The sequence below is a fragment of the Tyto alba genome, unplaced genomic scaffold, assembly GCF_018691265.1.
Source record: "Tyto alba isolate M040663 unplaced genomic scaffold, T.alba_DEE_v4.0 Super-Scaffold_27, whole genome shotgun sequence".
NCBI classification, from domain to species: domain Eukaryota; kingdom Metazoa; phylum Chordata; class Aves; order Strigiformes; family Tytonidae; genus Tyto; species Tyto alba.
In genome coordinates this window covers 1,246,416-1,264,166 of record NW_024881301.1, presented here as the reverse complement: position 1 = coordinate 1,264,166, position 17,751 = coordinate 1,246,416, and the positions used below count along the sequence as shown (strand labels likewise).

The window sequence follows — 17,751 nt, the reverse complement described above, 5'->3', positions numbered from 1 at the left end:
TGTGGTGAAGTATCAGCATGGTAGGATGTTAAGAAAAAAAATAATCTAGCAATTCTCTTAAAAAATCAGACTCAAAATATCTCAGTATCATACCAGAAATTTGACTCCAAAATTGCAGTATAAACTTGAATTTGTAGGTAAGGAGAGTCCATTATATCTCTTAATTTGCATGAGTTTGTGCTCCTTCTACTCTGGATTTATTAATTATTCCTTTTCCAGTAGACTCTCCTTTACATTTTACAACAAGACTTTTAAAAGGCTGAAATTGGGATTATATACAGACAGACCTACGAGTTTAGTCTTCTGTCTAATTAATATGGTCCAACAATGCATAAATTGTCAATCCACATGCCTAGTATTTTAAGGACTCACAATGGATATGATTATTCATAAGGCTGGAAACTAATACATTTATAGTCTGGAAACTAATGTATCTGTAGCCCTTACCTCCATGTATTGTTCAAATATAAAACAAAGATAGGCAATCACCATCATAATGCTGTTCTTGTAGCACATGTGGACATCTTTTGTGGTTCTGGTTCTAGTCTCTACATCACTAACAATGGACAGAATTTTGGGAGAGACTGAGAAGACCTGCTGGGAGCTACTTCCCTTGAGCTACTACTGACTGGCTCAGAGTAGGAGAGTACGAGCAACTCGCATACTACCAAAACTCTTGTGTTGAAGCTACTGCTATTACTGTTTCCAGAGTTATAGTGCACCAAACCATCTGGGGCCCATAGAGAAAACAGAATTTCAGTTAAATCAATGTTGATATGTTAAAGATTATGTCTCTGTTCTTAACATTGTGAATAAAGCATCTTAGGTAGTGCCAATAACTATGGACACATATCACTGGGGTTTCTTTGGGTTTTTCTTTCTGTTTTTCTCTTAGGAAATAAGAATAAAATTAAATGAATATGGATATAAAATAATTTCCTACTTCTTAGATTTGGGGAAAATTCAGGGAATGTTTCTAACACAAAATGATAGTTTGTATCTGCCATTAATGTGGAATTTTTGCATTCCTTGAAAAAAAGCTCATGTAGAGGTAGGTAGGTATCAAGACAGCATAGATATTTAGCCTTTGGTGGATTTCATGTAGAGCTGCCTACAATATGTAGCACGATGTTTCAGTTCAGCCATCAGCTGCATTTTGCACAAGACATTTTGTTCCTGAAAAGTTACCTGACATGAGATGTCCATGTGCACTGCATTGTATCTTTTGCGTCCCCTTTTTCTCTGCATTCTTAGCAAAGCTGTAACTGCTAGCTCTCCATGAGTCATATATGATATATGATATTGACAGTATAGGGATTGTAGTTGCTTAACTGCAATCGTGTATAGCTGATGAAACTCTTATTCTGATTTTTTTTGGTTTAAAACTGTAGTTTCATTCAAACTGATTTTTAAAACCCTTTATGAATAGTTTTGGTAGCATTTTTTGTAAACGTTTTTAAGCAGAAGAACAAGCATATTGTATTTATAAGAGAGGACTGGAAAACAAATTATCTGAAATCTCACTCCATCTTGATGCTGCAGATGTGTCTTTCAGTAAATTATGTTTTTATGTTATCTTTGTTTCCTTAACTGTGAAGCAGAGACCTAGACTATTGACAGATTTAGCTCAATTATATGAAGTACTTCAGAATCTGTTATAGAACAGGATGTCTACACTAATATTGTGCTGTTTGGTGATAGTGATAACAGCATCCTGCAACTACAAATTACCACCTTCTCATATTATGTGGCAGAGATCCTGTACTGTCTACCTCATAGTACAGCCGTTTAATCCTTTCATGTCTAGTCTGAATGGCAACTTCAAATAGTGAAGCTACACAGTCAGCGATTCTAAGAGAAGACCATAATCAATCTGCGATTTGTAACTTTAGAATTTTAAAAAAAGTGAAATATAAACTTTTTGAAAGTCCACTATTTCCTGTGGAAAAAGAGGCCAAGTTATTACTTTTTCCATACAGCTGCTCTTTTCTATTTGAGACTTGGGTAACTAAAGAAGTGCTAATGTCACCTTAGTTACCCTGGTGCAAGTAATGAAAACATCTGTGAGAATGTATTTACAGTGTCCTTATTGTTCATGAAATTTGGAGCTAATAATAATCTGTCAGATATTTCAGCCCTGATTTGAAATGTGTCCTTCAAGTGGAAAAGAACCTAGCAGGTGTAAATAGTTTACTTTTTCCTGTGTGGTGGAAATTCCTTGGATTAGGATACATCCTGGCACAGTATTATTAATATCTCTTCAGCTGCTTTTCTAATCTGATTTTAGGTATGGTTTTTTTTTAGAGTTTAAATAATTAATTTTTGTGCCAAACTCAGTAAAGGTTTGAATTTAGTCAAGCACTATGATGTTAGATTCTAAAAGATGTTAATATGTTGCTTGTCTTCCTAATTTATATTTTCATTTCTTTTTCTCAAGATACCTGTAAATATATTAGTCATTTTATTAAGATTTCGTCTTTTAAAACTACTCATCAGTATTACTCAGTTTTAATGGAAGGGAGTACAGTATGCTGGCATGACTAATACCAAGTCTATATGATTAATATTGTTATTTCCTTATGACATAGCTATGGTCCTCAAAGCAAAAATCCATTAGGGTTTATTGGAATAAAGATTGAATCACAAGTTACGGTGCAACATCCTTCAAATAACTGCCATTGGTTCCTTCTTTGTCATGCAGCTCTATTAGTGCTGAAAGCCTGAGATGCAAAGAAAAGAGGCAATTGAGCCGTGGATTTAAAGTGTGTACCATCAGATATGATTTGTTTGTGACCTTGTTTACATTGATATTTTAGTATAAAGACTTGGGTTTCTTTGCTTTATTGGGAAGCAAGTAGAAATATTTTCATGTTTGTTTGTATGTGTGTGTGTTCTACCCTTCAGAAGACTTTTTGAAAGATTTCATTCTGCACAGCATCTTCCATTTGTGGAGCTATGACTCAGTTTGATGTTGATACAGGGACTTCATTTTTTCTTTGCTGTGCATAGACATAATAGTGTACAATAATTAAAAAATGAGAAAATGGAGCTGTCTCTCTGATAGTGTTGTTTATATTTGAGAAAGTATAGTTCCCCTTATCTAGGTGTTTGAGTTTTTTGTTTTACTTGGACTACTTCATAATAATCTAGTGAGACTAGGCAGAAATAACACAGAGAGCATCAAAAGCCTCCAAAAGGCAGAGGAAATAGATGTACACAGGACACTCCAATTCAATGTAGGAAAAATTAAACCTTCTTCAGGCATGAAAATTATTTTCCTGAACACTATTAAAAAAAATTCTGTTACCCATAAATACTAGAAAATACTGTTCGACTGGCAATGACTGTGTTTTCTTTAAACAGGTAACAACCGCATTGTTTAGACTGAAATTAAGTGGCCACCTCTAAAAGGCACTCTCTATATTTCTTATGGCTTGACATGGGCCCAAGAGAGCATGCTGGACAAAATAGAGCATGTGTACTGATTTAGCTAGACAGAAGGAGTCATGAATAAGAGGTGTGTTCAAAGTGCAAATGTGCACACACATAGAGTCTTCTGACATTTTCCAGCAGTTACAGTACCTGATTTAACGCTTCAGAATTCTCATGGTTCTGGCTATAGTGAAATCAGGTGGGTGCCAGGAAGAAACTTTCTGTCCAGGGGTTATCTAACACCTGTACATATTTTTAGGTCTTTTTTTTTTTCTCTACAATGGGTCTTTATCTTTTGACAGTTTGTTCGGTGGAGGAGGAAGAGGAAAGGAGAATGGACTCTATATATTTTTCAATAGTATCCAGTGTTGGACTGTTCCAGCCAGATACATGGAGGTTTCCAGATGGCCCACCCCATACTTCTCAACCACTAGTATGGTACAGTATGGTACTGGTGTTTTGGTATCTGTTTGTCAGCACTGGGCCTATTTCTAGATGTATATTTTTTTTTTTTTTAATTTTACCCTGATAGTACTGGTATCTTTCTGCAAGTTCAATTTGGTAGTACCTGTTTCCCATCAGCTGTTTTGCAAGACGGTGGCCAGTAAAACAGCTTGCAGTAGTAAGAGGTTCACAGATCACAAGAAAAACTTTGGTGCAGGTGTGGTTACAGAGGGAAGAAACTCTTCCTTATAAATTACAAAGGTTACCCACTCTTTAGACTTTAGTGCAAAGACCTGAACAAGTTGTTACCTTCCTGTGCTGTTAGTACTTTTCTGAGCAACATGGGAAATATCACTGCTCAGGCTGCAACAGCATTACCAGGATAATGACATATATCTTTAAATGAGGTCTAGCAAGTGTACATAGCTCTATTCCACTTCACATGCCCTTGTCAAGCCAGTACTGATTCAGAATCTTTCAAAGGTTCTAATTATGCTGAACTGTTAAAAGGAAAGTTCAAGGGAATGCTCTACATAAAAAAAAAACTTCCATATTTTAATATGTTGGTGTGCAGTAGAAAGTACTGAGAATATTTCTAATTTGCCTTAAATACCGAAATGCTTCTCTTCTTATACTATTGTGGCTGTACTGTATTTATATATTAAATGGATAGACAGACAGACATGTTTCACAAAATCTTCACCCTATCTTTGTCACCTTAAGGGTTTTTTGACATCTTTTGTTCAGTCATATTTACACAAAAAATCTAATGCAAAACACATTCTAAATCCCCTGTGCACTTCAGGTCATAATGTATCATTTCCGAATCTCTGATTGCAGAGAAAAGTGTTGGTGAGAGGTAGCACTTACCATAATGAATGCTAACAGATAAAATATTTTGTTTAAACATCTTTCATCCTGAAAGATTACAAGGTTTTATGGACTATACAAAGCCTCTTTCCATCAATCATAGACTTCTAAAAGTGAGGCTTGCAGTTTGTGCATTCATTTGTGATATTCTGACATATGCACGTGGCAGCAATGTGACAGAATTTTACAAAGCGTTTTGGTTTTGTTTTATTGTTGATGTTGCAATTTTTACTTCAGAAAACACATCCACTCTATATAGCAGTCTATAAATTTTATAGAGATTTTATATAATATATAAAATAGATTTATATAAAGAGATTTTGTAGTCTTAAATGGTAATTAACTGGTGGCAAGAATGGATTTTTGTGGGGTTATTGCTTAATTAGGAAAATAAGAAAAGGTAAAATAAGGATTGCAATGGAATAAGTAGGCTGAACATTTTTGGATGACTATATCAGATTTATGCTTAACTTGGAAAGTCATGAAGACCTCATGCTATAACTGATTAAAATGATAATTCAGCATATTCTCATCAATATACTGAAAAACAAATTAGCTTTTTTTGCTTCCTTGGATTTATATGTTAATCTCTTTTCTTTCCAAAATATCTGTAAATGTCCTCCAGTTAATTAATATCCAGTGTAAGTACTTCCAAACTTAGTTTTGCCAAGACCCTTAAAATTTAGATGCTGATGAAAATGATCCTAAAAATGTTGAAGCAGTATTACTTGTGAAAATTTCATATTACAGGATAACTATGTTGGATCCCGGTCCAGCAAAATATGTATGTATTTGCCTGAAAGTATGAGTTTAAGTATCTTACGAAATTGGGGACTTTATTTTTAACAAATATTTATGAGAACAAAGTCATTTTCTCAACTTGAGCTAGATGCAGTACAATTATTCTGCAGCAGAAAGGCTGCCATTGCATTAAATGGCACAAAAGTGTGTTCTTATGCATTTTCTTAGCTGAAAACTTTTACCACTGAGCACACTCCCTGAAGTACCAAAATATCTTTCTCAGAGATTAGATCCTGTGCTGCTGAGAAGCTTAGCAGAGTTAACTGCATATATTGATCTAAAACATTACTTCAAATACAAATCTGTTGAAGAATTATTCTTTATGTCATTGTGAAGTTGATGACATTTAGAACTGAACAAATAGGAGTAGGCTTGTACATTAATATTTATTCAAATTTAGAATTAAAATTTGACTTCAAACTCTTTAAGACCATTTTATATTCATTTTTCATGAGCATTTATATGCTGGTGCTTGATTAGTGTGACTATTCATTAAAAGTAAATGTTAAGGTCATATTTGCTAACAGCAAATTTTATATTGAATATGTAAATGTGAAATTTGCCACTAGCTGTGTGTTTGACCCTAGCCTTGCAATGGGATTAGTGTGAGGAAACTCTTATTCTGGAACTGATCTTTCTTTTTTCCCCCAGAACTGGGGCTCTGCTTAGTCAGATAAAATATTCAAGCCATGTTTTCAACAATCTTAGACCTATCTCTGTTCATAAAAGATTTAAAAAATTAAGAATGTACTTCAGAATACTGTGTCAACTGGATGACTTTCACTCTTCAGGCATTAGGAACAGGAACAATAGCTTACAGGTTATGTAATTTAGTAATGTGTATGCATTTTTAATATTACTAATGATCTTTTCACAAATGGCATACATAAAAACCTGAATTCGTTTAGTATATGTGTTATAAATTTCATATAGACCTCAATTGTGAGAGCACTTGTTCTGGTAAATTTGAACTGTGGGAACAGTTTGACTGAAGGATCAGGGGATTCTTATATAATTAATATGTAAGTAAGCAGCTTCATTGTTTTGTTAGTAATCAGAGCTAGGGGACTCAGACCCTTCAAGTTCAATGCTATAGTGAAAAAAAAATAATGCAGGATGATCAACTGTGAAAAGAAAGAACTCCAAATCCTTTAAAATTAATAATTTTGTTGGAATTATTTCCTCCGATTAAGACGCACATATTACTTGAAAAATTTGGAGACCTTAATTCCATGTTATTGTGCAGTTTCTGTTATGGTTTACTAGAAAAAAACATTTCCACTTTCAACTTTGCTTTGATTTTTACTAATTTTTTTTAAAAAATGTTATTGTGAAAAAGCACAAGCTTTTTTTTGCCAATTTTTTTGGCTTTAGCATAATGTCTTCTAGCAAAAGAAAGAAAAATATATATTTATTTATGAAAGGATTTCTAGTGATCTTAATTTCAGTTGTGTCTAGGTACTCTAGAAATCATGGAGATAAATATAGAACAATCTGGTTTATTCTGTAAATACAGCTGATGTTATTTTATTTTTCTTCATATAATATGGATAATGTCTTTAGTTTTTTTCATTATTATTAATATTTTATGTGACTTTTCTATAGGGGATGGGCACTCCTGATGATGAAGTCATTCTTTTAAACTTTTCCTGGCTAATTGCTGAAATATGGCTATTGGTTTTGAGAAGCCATACACAAAATTTTTCTTCAATTCAGATTATCTACTGGAAGCTATTTTGTTCTCATACACTGTTGGATACCTTATACACTATACTTGTTTTTTTCTGGAATAATGAATGAGTTATCATGCACTTTCTGCCATAATACCTGCAGGCCACAAGCAAAATCTTAATATTCTACATAAGAGATACTAATATTATTACCTGTTGTGTTGGTTTTCTCATTTAGTTTGTTAGTAATTTAATAACTGAAGCTATGGCCTATATCCAGTACTGAGTGGTTTTGTGGCAACTCTTATCACCAGAAAGTGTCATTCCAGTAAAACCTATCTTTTTGCACATTACTGGATAGTAATCAAAAACTTCCTTAAAGATGTGTCAGGGAAATCTGGGATGGAATATTCACTTTGGTGTATATTATAGTATACTGTGCCCTAAGTAATCTTATTGTTTAGTCCAAGAGAATGTCTCGTATTAAATTTATTTGCTTTCAATTAAAGATGGTTTTATCCATCTTTTCCTATCTGAAATTCTTGTTAGATAATGAAAAAAACAAGAATTAGTTGGTAGCCTACAGAGACGGAGTAAATTATGGTTCTGGCTCATTCTTACCACTTTTTATTATATTGGACTAAAATCCACTAAAATGATACTATTTGCATGAGTAATAGATTTCACAAGGATGTCGTGCAGATATGATGCATAGGAGGAATTTCTACATATTATCTGGATTAAAATATGTCCTATATTTTGCTTAAAAGAAAATATCTTTGAATTTTTTATATCATGAATCCTTGAAGATAAATGTGCGAAGACTCTGGAGGATGCTTAATGTTCTACAGGTGTTGATGGCTTTTTTTGAATATTCTCTATAACATGTAGTTGAGAGGAAAAAAAAACCCAAAACTATCATAACTTCAGCAGAGCCTACTGTCAGTTGGTTTCCAATTATTATGAAGTCCAAAAATTTCCTGTCTTAAATAAGAAGTCCTCTGTAGACTGATGGAATAGCCTTTTGTTCATCTGGCTGTACACACCAGCTCACTCTGGGTGCTGTGCAACCTCTTGGGAAAGCTGTGTAGAAATCAGTAGATGCTATTATAACAGTGGTGTAAATGCTTCTTCCATTTCAGTGGTTCATTTTTTTTTTTTTTTTTTGTTTAATAAGAGGATTGCACATTTCTCCCAAAGTGGCTTTGGTTAATATTTGATTTGGACAGTGTCAATGAAATTGATCCCAAACAAAATCTGGTTCCTGTGTAAATTTCTGAGCTATCATACCAATGAGATGTTTACCCAAATATATACAATTGAAATGGAAGTGTGTAGTATTGGTAAAAGATGAAGTACAGTTTCAACCACACTAGGAATAATTGTACTGGTATTTCTAAAATTTTCAGTATTATTGAGCGAGGTGCCTTGTTCCTCTTATCCAGTTGTTTTGGAACTCATTAAATATATAATTACAAAAATTTGTGTTCATGAATTATCTCAGGAAGATAGCAGGTGCTCAACAGCTGAATATATAATAACATTCAAAAAGTGGAACAGCTGTGAGAGTTTAAAGTAGAGGACTTCTTAAGACTGTATAACTACAAAGATTGTTTAGTGTAGGTGAGTAATCCTAGAGAAGTACAGCCATACTTGGAGTAGGTAAAGTGAAAATAAAGATAGGCAGTTCTGAACTCTGGCATGGACTCACTACATATAGAGACACTAAAAAAACTTGTGAAACTTTGGGTTTGGGTTGGTGTCTTCTGATTCTTTGAATTATTTTTTTCTGGTGTGTTTTCATAGGTATTTTCTAGTCATGAGTAACTGCATGTAATGTAGAGCTGAATGGCTAATAAATGCATCTTTGTGTATTTATTTCTTCTATGGACCACTGTCCCAGACCAATAGTAGTCCATGGAATATAGGTTGGGAAACATTAGCAAGACTCATTGTTAGAATCAACATCTGCATTAGAAACAACAATCTGAAGCTCATGTGGGATGATTCAAAGAATATACTGACAGATCACAGTAAATAATGCATCAGAGTTGGAATCTATATAAGGAATTCATAGTTTTCATTTTCCAGAATATGGTATGAAATGTTTCAGTTAGAGACCTATGGTGTCCCGTGTTGCCTATGGTCAGGGAATCCAGGGAACTGTGTTCCCACTTTTGATAGACTTAAAATTTTATCAAGTTCTAATTCCTTGCTTTTCATACTTTCTGTATTGGAGTAATGGCCTTCTAGTTATTTAATATGAACTGTGATGACCAGTAAGTGCAGTCTTTAATGAAACAGATTTCAGAATTAGGTTACATGACCTAAGAATGCAAATTAAGAACTTAAAGCAATATTTTTATGGGTGGTATTTATTAATGATGCTAAGATTAATGAAAGAACAGGAAGATGCTGCAGACTTTTCTTGGTAGACTTGTACTTTTTTTTTTTTTTTTTTTTCTTCCTTAGGTGTTTGCATTGATACATTTTGCTGAGGCACAGCTATATTACTTTTGAAAATATAAACATGCAACTAAGCATTAATTGCAGTCTATTGCTATTCTGACTGAAAGATTACTAAAGATTAGTGGCGGTCTATTGCTATTCTGATGGAAAGATTACTAAACATTTTAGTGTTGATTGGGGAGCACAGGAAAGTTTAAAGATTTCCAGAAAGGTGTCATCATATCTTAGATAAACTTGTAAGTACTCCATTCCCCAAGTGTGAGACTTAAAAGTTTAAAACCAGATTCTTTTTTCCAACTTGATTGTAAATATATCACTGAAGTGACAATATTCTTTTTACCTTGGAACTGCATTGAAGAAAGAACTGACAGGAGTCTGTGTCCTTTGTGTGACCTATATTTGGTCCTCTATTGCCTGATGATTCTTACTCTGTGTGTGAGTTAATTATGTTTCCAATAAATTATTTGTGAAATTAATCTTTTTCTCCAACCACCTCATTACACTTCATGTTGCTTATATCTGATTATTTCAGTCATTTCCTATGAAGGAAACTCTGTCTCTTAGTGTCAGCTAATATAAATAGCATACTTTTCATGTAGGCTTGAAACATGATGAATTCTGTCTATTTTTAAAGGTGGATCACTTAGTTTTCTCCTAATGCTTTATACATGAGTCTTGAGGTTGTATGTTCTGATACCTGTGTCTGAAGCCCATGAGCCTGTGAAGACAAGTAGGACAAGAATCAATGAAGGAGGTATAGCTGTATGATGACTGGTACAATGGTGTCCATCTGATAAACCACCTGGTGGCCTAGCTTAAATGAGTGCTGTCACTTGGAATCAAGAATAATTTTGTTTCTAAGTGGTCAGTCTGATGGGACTTGTCAAAAAGCATCAGACCCTGAATCTCTACGTTTCTCTGAAATGATCTTTTGTATAGTGCCTTCATAGCTGGAGCATTCACTGAGTGCATGCTACCTCAATTCCATTCCTGTGTCATCTTGAGAAGCCATAAACCTCTATCTGGCACTTTTCAGAATAGTTACTTAGTGGTAGGCTCAGTAGCATATCTTTTCTGTAACTAATAATCTTGCTACAACCCCCTGCACTTTTTTAAAACAGTGCTTTTAGCAAGATACATGCAGAAGAGGGTTCTGAATAGAAGGGCATGTCTCCATGCATCCTCAGCTTGTGCACTATTCTGCCCTGCATTTCCTTTGGCCTTGTTTGAGGAAGCTCCCAATTCTAGTGCACAGCCCATTTGGGTTTGTATCTAAATATCTAACACAGGTCCTGGAACCTGACAGCAAACAATTAAAACCTACAATTATGATAATGTCAAATTATGGTCCAAAGTATACTGTAAATTGTGCAGCCTGAGTAGGAACTGCTGTCATAAAATTGTGTTCTAGTTTTCTCTGTATATCAGTAAGAGAAACTTTCTGAACAAAAAAAAGCTTTGGTAGTTTTTACTATTATATTTGTTGACTAACTTTCATTGTTGGCAAATACCATGATAAATATTAGATCATAGCAATTAAAAACGCCACATACAGTGATGTGGTTTTAATTAACATATTCTGTATAGCTACATGGCTTTTACTGAATAAAATGGTTGATATTTAAAATAAAAATAACTCAAGACAGTTGCGTGCACTGAGCCTTCTAGCTTTGGACCTTTATGTGATTGTACCAAAATGCATGTTGTGGCATCTGCTGGTGGACTTGATACATTCTGTACCTCTGCACAGTGATTAAGAAGCAGTCTTCCATTTTATTTATTTTTTTTTTTCCCTCTGTATGTTTATAAATCAAGGCATTCATCGAAGAACTGAATTTTCCTTTAAAACACACTGAAAAGTGGAATTTATTCCAGTTCAGGAGAACACAGATCTTAGAGACTATATAAGTCTTTTATTTTAAATCTTTACCACTTCATTGGTGGGTAAATTCCACTGGTAATTTAAGAGGGGCTTTAGAGTCTTATTCGGGAAAGAATACTTACTGAAGTCAGAGGGACTTCATGTGTAAGTGCTTTCCTGAATAGAGACTTCAGCATATGCAGAAATGTTTTCTTGAACCGTGACCTTAAAAGGTTTTATAAAATTAAAAGACAGTATAACTTTAGACATTATTAAACATTCAGACTAGTGTTGTTATTATTATGTAGAGATTTTATTCAGCAATATCACACATCCCCATAAAATTAACTTCTTCAGATGACCCCCTTGGAGTCTTTACAGTAATTTAGTGGAAATATAGACACTGTTGCTCCAGAAACACTGGTTCTTCTAATTTCACTATTTCACACAGTTACTAGTTCAGACAAGCACAACTTATTTTTGCCTGTCTCACTTCACTCATGAATATCTTAACTTTATAGAGGGCTATTTGTGGTAGAAGTAAATTCTTGATACCACTGGTAATAAGTTGATGCTTTGCATAAGAAAGTTTATTGACAATATTTAATGTTCATGTGTGTGTGCTTCTTTTCAGATTAACTCATTCTACATGAAATATATATATGATTTCTAAATCAGGAGGAATTTAATACATATTGTTGATGAGGAGGTGTTAAGACTTTTCAGTGTCACAGTTCTTCCTGTTACAGGAATGACTTCATTAGACACTGTGTACCAACGAATCAATAGCTAGTATTGCTCACTAGATTAAATTTAAAAAAGGAAAACTAAATTAAGTACTAACAGCAATACTAAATATCTTTTCATTATTTAATCCATACAACATCTGCATCAACACATTGTTACTACTATTCGTGGTTAACTATTAAAATAAAAAACTGATACAGTTAGGTGAATTCATATGCCTGAAATTGGAGGCTTTGTAGAAGATCTCAAAAAAATTAAAAATCTAGGACTTTATAGAAAAAAGCATACATCTTGAGTAAGCAGTACAGCGTCTGGAAATAAAGCAGATAGTTACCTCTCAATGATAGAGAGAACAAGCAAATCATTTTAACGGTGCTTGGTGATGCATTTTCTGCAGTCTGGGATGCAGTGCTTCAGAAATTGTCAGGTGAAATGCAGAGATGCACAACTCTTTCAACAGGAGTTTTTCCATGGCTTACAGTGGGGAGATATAATCTTGTTAAACTATAGAGATGCTAGGTCTACTACTGAATTAAATTTTTGTGAGGCAAATATTCAATGGAATTAGCACTAAGAATTTACCTCATCTTCACCAAACTCTTTATATATGCTAAAAAAATTCTTAGGAACTTCCTGCATTTTTCTTTTGAAATTTTTGAAATAATGATTCTATATTTTTTCAAAATTAATGTTTCTTCCAAAAATATGTGTATTTTTCACTTTTTAGAAGTTGGGTCCATCTATATCTTCTCACATACTAGGGCAAATGTTTATTTATATGTATATTTTTAATTGATGTAAATTTATGAATGCCTTCATTATTAGAGTAATGAACTGAAAATCTCTTATACAGCTACATTTTGTTAATATTGAAAATTTTTTAGCATTTATACACAGTGGGGATGAGGATCTAATTCTGTTCCAGGACTACTAAGAATAGTAATTTGTGGCTAGCATTATCCTTGGTGATTTGATTGTACAGTCATTATAGAAACAATGTTTCTTAAAATAGACACTTTGTATTTTAAGAGAAAGCAATTAATGGCAGACTAGTCACTCAACAAGTAAATAGTTAACTTTAACAAGATGACGGATGTTAGTTATATTCTACCCAGTGCTGGAATATTTTTGCAAGGGATGGATCATCATGGAAATCAGTGATCAGTCAGTAATTGTCTGGAGTATACCTAGTAAAATTTATTTTTGGAAGATCCAGACATAGTTCTGTAGAATAAGAAATAAGGGTGGAATAAAATTAGTATCCTTTTCCAGTAACCTGTTGGTTTTTTAATCTATTGAAAAAAATGTGGCACCACTTTAATGCCACTCTGCAACCTTCAGTGAATCAAGATCTCCAGTTTTATATTTTTACTATTTAAATTACGCCTTACCCCTGAATGGGGGAAAAGAATCCCAAACCAAAACACACCTTTTCCTAATTTGTGGACTAACTTATCACGAATTTAAGGAATTTAGCATAATTATATGAAAATATGGAAGTGGACATTATAAAATGAGAAAAATCCTGAAAGTCTTCTAAATGGCTGCAGATTCTTAAGAGATCTTAGTTATTCGCAGGAAGTAGAAAATAGTCCCTAGCTTTTCAGTCTTCAGTCATTTTTATCATGCATACAACATGTGATGATGCTCATAAAAGAACCTGAAATTAGTTACTCTGATCAACCTGGCTTTAAGGTTTCCTTATAAATCAGAAAATATGCAGTAGCTCTGAAAAAGATGAATAAAGGATTTAGACAGTCTACTTCTCCCTTATGTTTGAAAGTAACCTTGAAGTACTTTTAGAATTATCACTGCCAGAAATAATGAGCACATATGTTGGCAGTGACAGTGCTTGATTGACAAGATATTGGCAACATATACACAATAAATATGAGGGAGCTTTCTTCTAAGTAAGAGAGCAGGATGGCTGAGCAGATATCTATTTATTTCTTTAACTAAAAATTATTTCATGATTGACAACTGGTTTCTTTAGCATGTTCATGATTTGTCTTCAGTGGTAAAAGCTCATTACTGCCTCGTTAGTGGACAATGCTACCAATTCTTCAGGTCCACAGGTATGTACTTATGCAGACAAATTCATTTTTCATGAATGTACATTTTCCAAATCTGAACAAGCAATCCATTTACATTCACACAGTCTTCCTTTTACCAAAATACCTCTGTAAAGTTTTGATCTAAACTGATGTTAGGCAATGAGGAAGACAGAAGAAATAATATGCCAGCATCTGTGAGTATTGGTATAATTCGTTTAATGAAAATAATTGTACAACTCTTTAAATTCATAATGTATTATATCTTCCAGACAAACTGACTCCCGGTTTTCAAGTGGGTTTTTTTCATAGACATAACTCTTCATAACAGTTGGTCACATTAATTGTGGCTGTTGTCATTTTTTTAAAAGTTACTAATTTTCCATTCAAGAACATGAGTTGTTCTGGTATACCACTGAAAACATTCTTCAGTAAGAGTCTATTTCCTATTTTACCTCATTCTCTTTCTGCACGGGGGAACGACAGTATGGCATGGTGTATATGTTGAGTGAGGACAGAGTAAATGCCTCTTATAAGGCATACTTGATTAAAAACAGTTTAGTAATTGTTCATTTCTTATGTAAAATAAAGGCAAAAATATAACAGTATAGCTTTCAACTGAAAGCTACAAAAAGACAATAAATTTAATTAAAAATACCATTTTCTTCACCTAAGCTTATTTCCTAGAATGGCTTTGTTAATGACTAGAAAGTAAGTAAAATGGGATCAATGGCGCATCTCCTCTTTGTTGTAATCATTACCGAGTACTTTTCTTTTTTAAACTTTTATCTCTCTTTAGTCTTTATTCTGCATGTCAAAATCTAGTCACTTCCCGGATTACAGGCTTCATACACTCCAAAATACATTTCAGTGAAATAAGTATTGCTAATTTCAACTAAAATGTGTGCCAGCTTAAATTCCTCATCCTATGAGATAAAGAAGTTTGTGGGAGAGAGAGGTTAGAGAAAAAGGTCAGAGTAGACTACTTATGGTGACTTCTAGCCTTTACAGAACAATGTATCATCAAATGAAATCACATAGACTCGTGACTTGTTCTACTGTTGGAAGAAGAAAGATTCAGGGGCAGATTACTGTCTCAGCATCTTTCACAAATAATATCCACTTATTCTAAGGTATTTTAAAAGGTGACTAGATAAATTAAAGTTGGTAATGCTGTAACTTCTCCACTTATTTCTTCCCTATTTCTGAGTAAAAAAATTTTAAAAAGGCAGAAGGTAGCTGATTTTTTGCTGCATTTTTTCTATACATATGTTGTTTTGAGTCTGTAAGTTTCTGCTTTGTCTGTGACTATTCTGAACTGTGCGACTGCTACGTGAGAGAGGAGAAAGGTGAATTTTCTATGAAGGCTGAGGATATGGTACGGTTTTTCTGATGCAACTCAGGACTTCGTAGTCTTGATCTACTGTTCTGCGGATTGCAAGTCATCTTCTTTCTATTAAATAAGTACTACTTATGAATTCTAAGGTATAAAACACATCAGAACTGGCAAGTGCTCATGTTACAGATGAAGTTTTTGGCATGCAGGTTAAGTTAATGAAATTTGTTTTGATGTGAATGTGTGTAGTTACACACATACATATAAATACATACTACATTGCAAATTGTGCCTTGACAACCACTGTGTTATTTTAAACAGTAAAGAGCCTAAAATTTCAGAATGGATTTCAGATACTGAATTAAATATTCTGTCATATTGTTACTCCTCTGCAGCAACTAGTGTGGTGTATGAAATATTGTGTTTAAAGGAAAAATTGACATTTTTTCTTGAAGAATTGCTTTAAGTTATCTTAATGTAATGCAGTGATTCCGTTTAAAAGCATCCCTGCATATAGAGATGCATGTTTACTTAATCTGTAGCATAGGTTGTTGATAAGCATAGATTAAGGAATAACAAATCTCCGTAAATTATTTACAAGGCTTTCTCACAGGAAACAGCATGATAGAAAGCTTACCTGTGTGTTACCCAGCTACCATGAAAACACATGAGAAAGAGAGCAGATACATGCTAGTTTAAAACATTTGCCTAATATGTCTCTGTGTGTGTAGCAGCTCTCCAAGTGCGGCTCCCGGTGAGCTGGCTCTCTGCACAGTATGAGTGCAGTCACTCAGACAGAGGCATGGTGCAACCTTCTGTCTTCATAAGCGCAAAATAAATCAACCCTTGAAGAGTTTTCAAGTTACAGAGCCAGAAGAACAGGAAATGATTGTTCTCTGAAACAGTTGTGTGACCTGATGCTCCTTGGATCTCGTGATATAAACTGATTCAGATGTTACTCCTCCACTTTTAAGCATAGCATTTTGCTTAGGTGCTTTTGTGCCTCCTTTGTGCCATTCTGGGGAGGTGCCTGGGGTTCCTTTTCTCTTCTGTGTTCCTTGAGATGTCTACCAGCCCTACCACACAACAGCTAAAAGCATGAACAGGAGCTGCAGGAGCAGTTGAGGGAGAGTACAGCAAGGCTAAAAGCATTCACAGGTGGATAGGTGATTTCCACATTCCTATGGCCAAAATGCAAGATGCCCTTTGGCAAAACCCAAGCTTCTGCTTATCTAAGGCTTAAAGCTTAAAATAGGTGCTCTGTGGCTGTAAGGAAGATTAGGTCTCTCATCCATGCTGGAGCGCTTTGGCTAAATTTAACTCTGGCTGTTGGAAAGATTTACGCATAGGATTATGGCACAGCTGCAGAAACTACTGCTATTGTTTTGGTTGGAGATTTATGAGACAACCTCAGGGGGAAAAAAAATTAATTCTTTTTTATGCAGACATACTAGTGTGGATGATGCCAGATCTGAAAGAAGGAGGTGCACAGCTGAACACTGTCAGGGAGCACATTGTGCAAGAGCACAGGGCAAAGCCAGTGCTATTACAGGAGGCCAGTGCACCCCACCCCTAGTCTATGCGCGACTAGAAACACGGCAGACAGGCATATAGCAAGCTTTACAACTTGCTTTCTTTTTTAAAAAAATGTCATTGCAATAAAATACTAAGCAGTTACGTTCTGCTATGTGAAAGAAGCGTAGCATTGTTCACATTTGGTGATGCATTTTAGTCATACTTTTATTTCAAGGTTTCCTGTCTCTGTTTCTCTTCCAGGTTCAGGTCCTTCGCAATGCAGGGGAAGAAGTGACCCTAACTGTGTCCTTTCTGAAAAGAGCACCTGCTTTTCTCAAACTGCCCCTGAACGAAGATTGTGCATGTAAGCCTTTATTACCTGGCTAAAAGAAAACTCAATTCAGAGCTCATGAACACTTGCAGCTTCTGAACCTACTGTGCATCGAGAGTGATTGACAGCAGCCTTTGTGGCCAACATTGCTATCTGACTATGAGCTGCTTGCATTGCAGTTTGCTTGAAAAACAGATCACCAGGCATTTGGCTGGTATGAACCA

The 17,751-nt window shown here is 34.5% G+C and overlaps 1 protein-coding gene across 5 annotated transcripts in view; it reads left to right on the top strand.

Annotated features, from left to right (window-relative positions):
* Nucleotides 1–17,751, top strand: part of SNTG1 (syntrophin gamma 1) — a 347,402-nt gene that overhangs the window by 212,778 nt on the left and 116,873 nt on the right. For 2 of the 5 annotated variants that reach the window (XM_033001090.2, XM_033001091.2), the window contains exons 6-7: nucleotides 3,735–3,870; nucleotides 17,458–17,560. In XM_033001090.2, the coding sequence (XP_032856981.2) occupies nucleotides 3,735–3,870; nucleotides 17,458–17,560 (239 nt within the window). Of the gene's footprint in view, nucleotides 1–3,734; nucleotides 3,881–17,457; nucleotides 17,561–17,751 lie in introns of those variants that run through there. The other 3 variants (XM_033001088.2, XM_033001087.2, XM_033001092.2) reach the window with 2 other exon arrangements.